The sequence below is a fragment of the Mandrillus leucophaeus genome, unplaced genomic scaffold (assembly GCF_000951045.1).
Source record: "Mandrillus leucophaeus isolate KB7577 unplaced genomic scaffold, Mleu.le_1.0 Scaffold12, whole genome shotgun sequence".
NCBI lineage: Eukaryota > Metazoa > Chordata > Mammalia > Primates > Cercopithecidae > Mandrillus > Mandrillus leucophaeus.
The window spans coordinates 3,352,842-3,361,581 of NW_012100320.1; the positions used below are offsets into that span (position 1 = coordinate 3,352,842).

At 38.9% G+C, this 8,740-nt stretch overlaps 1 protein-coding gene across 1 annotated transcript in view; it reads right to left on the minus strand.

Annotated features, from left to right (window-relative positions):
* Nucleotides 1-715: 715 nt before the first annotated feature.
* The window catches only part of CLPX (caseinolytic mitochondrial matrix peptidase chaperone subunit), a 57,774-nt gene continuing 49,749 nt past the window's right edge, over nucleotides 716-8,740 (minus strand). Inside the window, exons 11-14 of the mRNA XM_011969299.1 lie at nucleotides 5,101-5,400; nucleotides 3,871-3,963; nucleotides 2,693-2,799; nucleotides 716-1,183 (exon numbers count right to left, since the gene is read on the minus strand). Coding sequence (XP_011824689.1) covers nucleotides 1,093-1,183; nucleotides 2,693-2,799; nucleotides 3,871-3,963; nucleotides 5,101-5,400 — 591 coding nt within the window. The 3' untranslated portion in view covers nucleotides 716-1,092. The remainder of the gene's footprint in view (nucleotides 1,184-2,692; nucleotides 2,800-3,870; nucleotides 3,964-5,100; nucleotides 5,401-8,740) is intronic.

The window sequence follows — 8,740 nt, forward strand, 5'->3', positions numbered from 1 at the left end:
GGTGTGCACCTGTAATCCTAGCTACTCGGAAGGCTGAGGCAGGAAAATTGCTTGAACCTGGGAGGCGGAGGCTGCAGTGAGCCAAGCTCGCACTACTGCACTCCAGCTTGGGACAGAGCGAGTCTTTTTTTTTTCTAAAAAAAAAAAAAAAAAAAAAAAAGATGGTAAATCAGACAACTTGGTAAGAAAATCGCTTTTACAGAACCAATTGGGAAGTTAGTGTCATGCTGTCATGCGTTAGCAGATAAGACTAGGAATACAGCTAAACCAATTATCAAAATATAGTTCTCTTCAGGGTATTTTTCAATGAAATTTTTAACTACCTGGTCCAATTTTTTTTTCCCCCCTGAGACGGAGTCTCACTCTGTCGCCCAGGCTGGAGAGAAGTGGCGCGATCTCAGCTCACTGTAACCTCTGCCCTCCGAGTTCAAGCGATTCCCCTGCCTCAGCCTCCAGAGTAGCTGGGATTACAGGCACCTGCCACCACGCCCGGCTAATTTTTTGTATTTTTAGTAGAGATGGGGTTTCACCATCTTGGCCAGCTGGTCTTGAACTCCTGACCTCGTGATCCACCTGCCTTGGCCTCCCAAAGTGCTGGGATTACAGGCATGAGCCACCGTGCCTGGCCTACCTGGTCCAATTTTCAAGATGAATATAATTCCAATATTTTCAGAAACACATGTGGGTAAAAAAGTAACACTAAAGAATGGTATCGCAATATTCAATTTTAAAGAATTTATTTTCCCATTTGTAGAGTAACATTATTGTAACATCTACAGTTATTGCAATACCTGCATTGCTTAAAAGAATTCCTAAGAATTTTGTTAAAGCATAGTTTTTTTTTAAAAACTGAACCAAAATAATGTACATTTTATCTCTAAACACTGTGTCATTAAAGTCCACATAACGTCCTCTGTAAAATCAATGTGATGTTACAATAATATACATGATCTGATTCTTATCCTAAAGGCTTCTCTGACCATGTATGATATCCAAGATAGATCCAATGCCTTTAATATCAGACTGTAGAGACAGTTATGATCCTAAACAAAAGAAGGAAAAGCTGTATATACAGGACAGCAATATGACAGTTTAGCTGTTTGCAGCATCTGCTTGGCGGGGCCATCCTTCTTCTTCAACTCCAGAGTCATACTCCTCTTCAGAGGATTCTTTTGTTGGAGCCCTACAATGAAAAGCCATGTTTGTTTTTTTTTTAAATAAAAAACGGAGGTAAACGTGATCTTTAAAATCAAAACAGCAAAGTAACCTCCCCTAGCTAAGAAAGCCACGATAATAGAAAATACTAGGAGCACTTTTAATATTAAGATTGCTTAGACCAGACACAGTGGCTCACACCTGTAATCCCAGCACTTTGGGAGGCCAAGGAGGGCTGATCACTTGAAATCAGGAGTTCAAGACCTGCCTAGCCAACATGGTGAAACCCCATCTCTACTAAAAATACAAAAATTAGCCGGGTGTGGTGACGCATGCCTGTAGTCCCAGCTACTCAGGAAGCTGAGGCAGGGGAATCACTTGAACCCAGGAGGTGGAGGTTGCAGTGAGCCGAAATCACACCACTGCACTCCAGCCTGGGTGACAAAGCGAGACTTCGTCTCAAAAAAAAAAAAAAAAAAAAAAAAAAAAAAAAAAAAAAGATTGCTTAGTAATATGGGAAACAGACTATACAACCAAGTAAATAAACTTCCCAACATTTTCCCTGACAAATTTATTACTGAAAAAAAAAAAGGACAACATGGCTTCAATTATGAAGGCTTAAAATATCCTTTTCTCCAAGAAAGCATCATCTGTTATTTCAACTCAAATGCTTGAATTTAGCATATGTATATGGTAAAGAAGCTACTTCTGACCAAATCCATCTTGTCTCAAACTAGTAAAAATAATTCAGATCACCACAATTCCTTTAAAAGCCACATGTCAACATCATTAAACAATAAAAATAAGAGATTATATCTCTCTGGATAACTAAGGTTGTTCAAAAAAAATCAACTGCCTCTAAAGTTATCCTGGAACATAAGCAAACATAAAACATAACATACCTTATGATTGAGTTAAACAGAAACCTAGTTTTTGTGTAGGTAACATTAATGTCAAACATTGTAAACATTTATTGAATAAATCAGGGGTTAGGAAACTATAGCTTGCTAGCCAAATCTAGCCCATTGCCTTTTTTAATATATTTTTTGAGACCGAGTCTCACTCTGTCGCCCAGGCTGGAGTGCAGTGGTGTGATTTTGGTTCATTGCAACCTCTGCCTCCCAGGTTCAAGTGATTCTCCTGCCTCAGCCTCCCCAGTAGCTGGGACTACAGACACGCACCACCACACCCAGCTAATTTTTGTATTTTCAGTAGAAACAGAGTTTCACCATGTTGGCCAGGATGGTCTCTATTTCTTGACCTCATGATCCGCCCGCCTCCACCTCCCGAAGTGCTGGGATTACAGGCGTGAGCCACCACACCTGGCCTGAAGATCAACTTTCAAAGACTCACAAAATACTATTTTTTTATAATACCCAAATTAGATTTTTCTACAGAAAACCTGAGATTACTGCTTCCCTTACAAATACACGATATAACAATTTTTATGTAATTTTAAAATGACAAACCAATAAACATAGCAATGAGGAGATGATCTTAAATTTTATATCTGTTCTGGCTTGAAAATGCACTTTACCGGATGTATCCTGGTTCCTTTTTTCCTTCTACTACTTCTTTGTCAACCTCCACACATACGATATCAGAATTAGGGACTTCAAACATTGGTTCTAGTAACAGCTTTTCCTAAAGAAATAAAAAGTAATGAATCACATTGAAAACTGATTACACACAAGAGCTTTTATTCTATATATCACAAATTGGAATCCATTCACTCAAGGAAAAAGAAACAAAACAAATAAACATATATGTTTATATATATTTGGGATTATAGCTGGGATTACAGGCATAAGCCACCACATCTGGCTTTTTTGTATTTTTAGTAGAGATGGGGTTTCGCCATGTTGCCCAGGCTGGTCTTGAACTCCTGAGCTCAGGCAATCCGCCCGCCTCAGCCTCCCAAAGTGCTAGGATTATGGGCATGAGCCACCATGCCCGGCTTCTTGTTTTTTTTTTTATTTTTATTTATTTATTTATTTTTGAGAGATGAAGGTCTATGTTGCCAGGCTGGTCTCAAACTCCTGGGCTCAAGCAATCCTCCTGCCTCGGCCTCCCAAAGTGTTGGGATTTATAGATGTGAGTTACGAGGCCCAATCCCGATTTTCTGTTTCATTAATCATATTATGTCCATGTCCTTTGTTGCAAACACCTTGAAGTTCCTTTTTGAGAAAAAGCAAAATATAATCTACTGTGATTTAAAAAAAAAAAAACATTTCAGGCCAGGCGTGGTGGCTCATGCCTGTAATCCCAGCACTTTGGGAGGCCGAGGCAGGCAGATCACCTGAGATCAGGAGTTCGAGACCAGAATGGCCAACATGGTGAAACCCCATCTCCACTAAAAATACAAAAATTAGCCAGGTGTGGTGGTTCTTGCCTATAGTCCCAGCTACTTGGGAGGCTAAGGTGGGAAGACTGCTTGAGCCTCAGCCTGGGAGGTAGAGATTGCAGCGAGCCAAGATAGTACCACTGCACTCCTTTGAGATTCTGTCTGTCTGTCGGTGTCTGTCTGTCTCTCTCTCTCTCTATAGATAGACAGATAGATAGATAGATAGATAGATAGATAGATAGATAGATAGATAGATAGATTGATTTTCCAAAAGAAAATGTATCTGTTTTCCAAAAGAAAAACAAGGAAGCTTAATATACTCAAAACTCAGACCAAGAAATAATTGTTTTTAGAAAATAATGCCAACTCACCATTATGGACCGAAGGCCTCGTGCACCTGTTTTTCGTTCTAGTGCCAATCTGGCTATAGCTTTCAAAGCATCCTCAGTAACATTCAGTTCACACTACAAATACATTAAAAATAAATTATAACTTTTATTGTTAATTTCTACCTCCAGAAAATGTACCATTAAGTGAGGGCACACAATTCATGGTGTTTTGGAACCCTGCCTTCAAGAAGCACTTGTTTCTATCAATTAACCCATGACAGTATCAGTATTATGAATTGCAAGTTTGTTCTGAAGATGTTTTCTAGATTAACACAGACTCCCTAGGATTTTTTTCAACATTTACCAAACCTCTGTGTGTTACATACTAGGGATTTAATGATGAATAAACATCATCTTTGCCAAGCAACTTACAGTCTATTGTGTGATGACAGATGACAGATTAGCAAACTAGCACTTATAGTCCAGTGTATGCACATGGAGCTAAGGGAGTGACAAAGGGGGAGGCATCTAAATAAGACTAGGGAACCACTGGAGGATTTTAAGCAAGGGAGTAAAAACATTAGCCTTGTCTTTAATTATTCAATAAATATTTAAGAACTTAATATCTATTTGTTGGGCACTGTGCTCAATGATCCATTCTAGAAGTAAAGAGGAAGATAATGATATTTTGGTGGTGGTAGTCACAGACAGACGTGAGACAGGCAGACCAATTAGGAATTAAATGCATGAGTCAAGGTGAATAACAAATAGGCTTGACTTGAGGCAGTGGCAATAGAGAAGAGGAGACTGATATTTAGAGACACAAAGTTCACAAAACCCAAACCATTTGTTATCTAATTGGATATGTGGGCTAGGTGTTTGCTACAGAGACGTATATGTGGGATTAATAAAACTCTATTTTGGCAAAAGAATATAAAAATACACACAGTATGTCACAACAAAAGCATTTAGAATATCAAGACTGAAAGGACAATCCTGTATGTCTGGCTTGGAGGTGTTGAGGTAGGCTAATGGCATTATTTTTCTTGGGCTTTAGGCTATAATGATGGTTTTAATTCAGAAGAAATAAAAACAACTCCTAAATTCTAACATAATACAATACGCCTTCCTTGATTCCTAGATCCATATTTAGTAAGGAATAGGCTGGTATTCTAGATGAGCAGAATTTGTTTTTGTTGTTAGGTTAATTTATGTAGAATTTCAATAGCAAGAAAATAAAAAATAACTAAGTACAAAAAATAAAAATCTAACCTTATCCATGCTGAATAAGGCCTGGTACTGAGGAATAACAGCATTTCGTGGCTCAGTTAGTATTTGTACAAGTGTTTTCTCATCTAGGCTATGCAATGGAACCACCACAGGCAACCGTCCCACAAACTCAGGAATCATGCCAAACTCAATCAGATCTCTGGCTTCCACATGACGCAATAACCGATCTTTTTCTTCAATGTCTTGGTGAGTATTTGATTCCCCACTTCGATTAGCAAGGTCTGCAGCAGCTGCAGCCCTTCTGCCTTTTCCCAGATTAGATGGTGTTCCAAATCCAAGATACTGCCAAAGAAATGATGCATATTATAAATAGTAGAATCAAATGATAGTGTATTAAGTACTTTTCATACATATTTCATATGATCTTTGTAACAACTCTATGAAGAAGGTTTCATTATCATTTACATTTTACAAAGGAAAAAAAGAGGCTGAGAGGTTAAATATCTTGACCAAAATCTTATTGCTGTAAGTGGCAAAGCCAGAATTTGAACTCAGGTCTGCCCTGTCTGCCTTCAGAATTGAGAACGTAACCGCTATGTAATAACCAACCCTCAAAGAATGAATTCTAATAAAAGCATATAGTAACTACAAAGGGAGTCCCTTAGAACTCAGATAATAAGGTTGCAGGGTTTATTCAAGACTTCTAGATGAGTGTGGTTTTTCCTAAAGGTATAAAAACTATAAATATGGAGGTACAAGCAGCCTAATGAGAAAATTATCTGTAAGTGTCTTAAGTCACTGCTAAATCATGATTCTTCTAAAATTATGATTTGGTCTGCATACATAGTTAGAATAATTTAGATTTTACAAAAAAATGTAAGAATGACATCAAACAAGAATGCTAACTTTTGCAAAGCTAGAGTCCTCAAAAACATAAAAAATAAAATGAATGCTAACTTTGCTGAACAAGGTTGGGTATATAAAGGCATATGGATCTCATTTCAGTCAACATAAACGAACTGTACTCCAGGCAATTCTCAGAAAGCTTAATTTTGTCATGTCATATAGCTTTTGTCAAAAGAACAAGAGAAGTACATGATATGTGCAAACATAGCCTAAGCTAAAAATCTGTTTGCAGGCTGGACACGGTGGCTCATGCCTGTAATCTCAGCACTTTGGGAGGCTGAGGCAGGCTAATCAGTTGAGGTCAGGAGCTTGAGACCAGCCTGGCCAACATGGTGAAACCATGTCTCTACTAAAAATACAAAAAGTAGCTGGGCGTGGTGGTGTTCACCTATAATCCCGGCTGCTCGGGAGGCCGAGGTAGAAGGATTGCTTAAACCTCAGAGTCGTGGAGGTTGCAATGAGCTGAGATCACGCCACTGCACTCCAGCCTGGGCGACAGAGCAAGACTCTGTCTGCAATGGACTGAATATTTAAGTGTCCCCAAATTTGTATGTTGAAATCCTGTGTATTATTAGGAGGTGGGGCCAGGTAATATGAACTAGAGCATATGGAAGGCATATAGAGCTTGCTTCAGTCAAAGTAGTAAGAATTAGAGCCTATGACTGCTCCCCTAATTTTCATTAATAAAGTTCACAGCTAAATGGAGTGACCTAATTCTCAACAAATCAGAATTACAACTTAAACCTTCCTTCTGTGTACTTCTGATTCTTTTTCTGACATTACTTTCAAACCTTCTGTCCTACATGTTTCTAGCTTCAAATCCTTTTTGGAAGTATGAAATATTAATTATAAATAAACATCAGAACATGGTCTTTGCTTTTAGTTACAGAGTTTCAAATACAAGGTTATCGCTCTCACACACACACACCCAAAGAAATAATTTCTTTCTAATTTGTTAGGCTAATTTATGCAGTATTTCAATGACACAAAAAAACAAATTTTCATATTATGTTTTGGCTGCTACTGAAATTTTGCATAAATTAGCAGAAAAACAAAAATCTAACCATATCCATGCTGAAAAAGGCCTGGTACTGAGGAATAACAGTAATTACGTAGCACGGTTAGTATTTTTAAAAGTGTTTCCTCACCTAGGCTAGGCAAAGGAACTACCATGGACAACCGCACCATTAGCAGCATTATGATTATTATTTTTTACTACTACTAACCTATTACTTAAACTAGTACATTCAAGGCCAAGAAGACTTACATCAAGCAATATAGCACACAGCTGATCTATGACATGAAGATTTCAAATAGAATGTTATGTAATATAAATGCGATCACTTGTGCTATTATGCAAACTACAAAACCATGGAAAATACAGGTGTTTTCTGGGCTTCCTGCCACTATGCTGACATTACATTTTGTTGTACTCAATCAAAAAATAAGTACTGGGCATGTACTATGAGGATATGAAGAAACAAGTCCCAGTCCCAATTAAAAGCAGGGGTTATAAGAAGAAACACCTATAACAATGGATGGGATCATAATCCTTCCTGTATCTGCCAAAATGCTCCCCTCCACTGGTGAACGTCAGCAGTGATCTATGGTAAACTCTATGAGCAAGGGCAACGGAGATAAACTTTACTGGGCACCAGTGAATTGGGCAGGGGGAATGAATAGAAATTGTACTGATACAGTAACTACCTTCAATAATGAACTCCCCAGATAAAATATTAAGTTGAACTCATCAAGTTACACTTTTAAAATGCCCATACAGGCTGGGTGTGGTGGCTCATGCCTGTAATCCTAGAATTTTGGGAGGCCGAGGTGGGTGGATCATGAGGTCAGGAGATCAACACCATCCTTGCCAACATGGTGAAACCTCGTCTCTACTAAAAATACAAAAATTGGCTGGGTGTGGTGGCGTGTGCCTGTAATCCCAGCTACTTACGAAGCAGAGACACAAGAATCGCTTGAACCCAGGAGACGGAGGTTGCAGTGAGCCGAGATTGCACCACTGCTCTCCAACCTGGTGACAAGCGAGATTCCGTCTCCAAAAAAAAAAGCAAAGTCCATATACAGATGATATTTAGTTAGAAATCTTTCCATTTACTACTCTGAAGTTATTTGATTTTTTTTTTTTAATTTTTGAAACAGTCTTGCTCTGTCACCCAGGCTGGAGTGTGCAGTGGCTCAGTGGCACAATCGCGGCTCACTGCAACCTCTGCCTCTTGGGTTTTAAGTGACTCCCCTGCCTCAGCCTCCCGAGTAGCTGGGATTACAGGCGCCTGCCACCATGCCCAGCTAATATTTGTATTTTTAGTGGAGACAGGGTTTCACCATATTAGCCAGGATGGTCTCGATCTCCTGACCTCATGATCCACCCACCTCAGCCCCCCAAAGTGTTAGGATGATAGGCATGAGCCACCGTGCCCAGCCTACTCTGAAGTTTTAAAAAACTAGAAATACACTAAGTCCTCACTTAACATCGTTGATAGGTTCTTGGAAACTGCAACTTTAAACGAAACATACAACATGTCCTCCAATAATGTCATTTTGTTCAACATAATTTCCTTATTAAATTGATGAGGAAAAATTAGTCTGTTACATGTCATTTCGCTTAAAGTTGCAGTTTCCAAGAACCTATGGGATGACGTTAAGTGAGGACTTACTGTATACTACTTTTTTTTTTTTTTTTGAGATGGAGTCTCCCTCTATCACCCAGGCTGGAGTGCAGTGGCGTGATCTCAGCTCACTGCAACCTCCAGCTCCC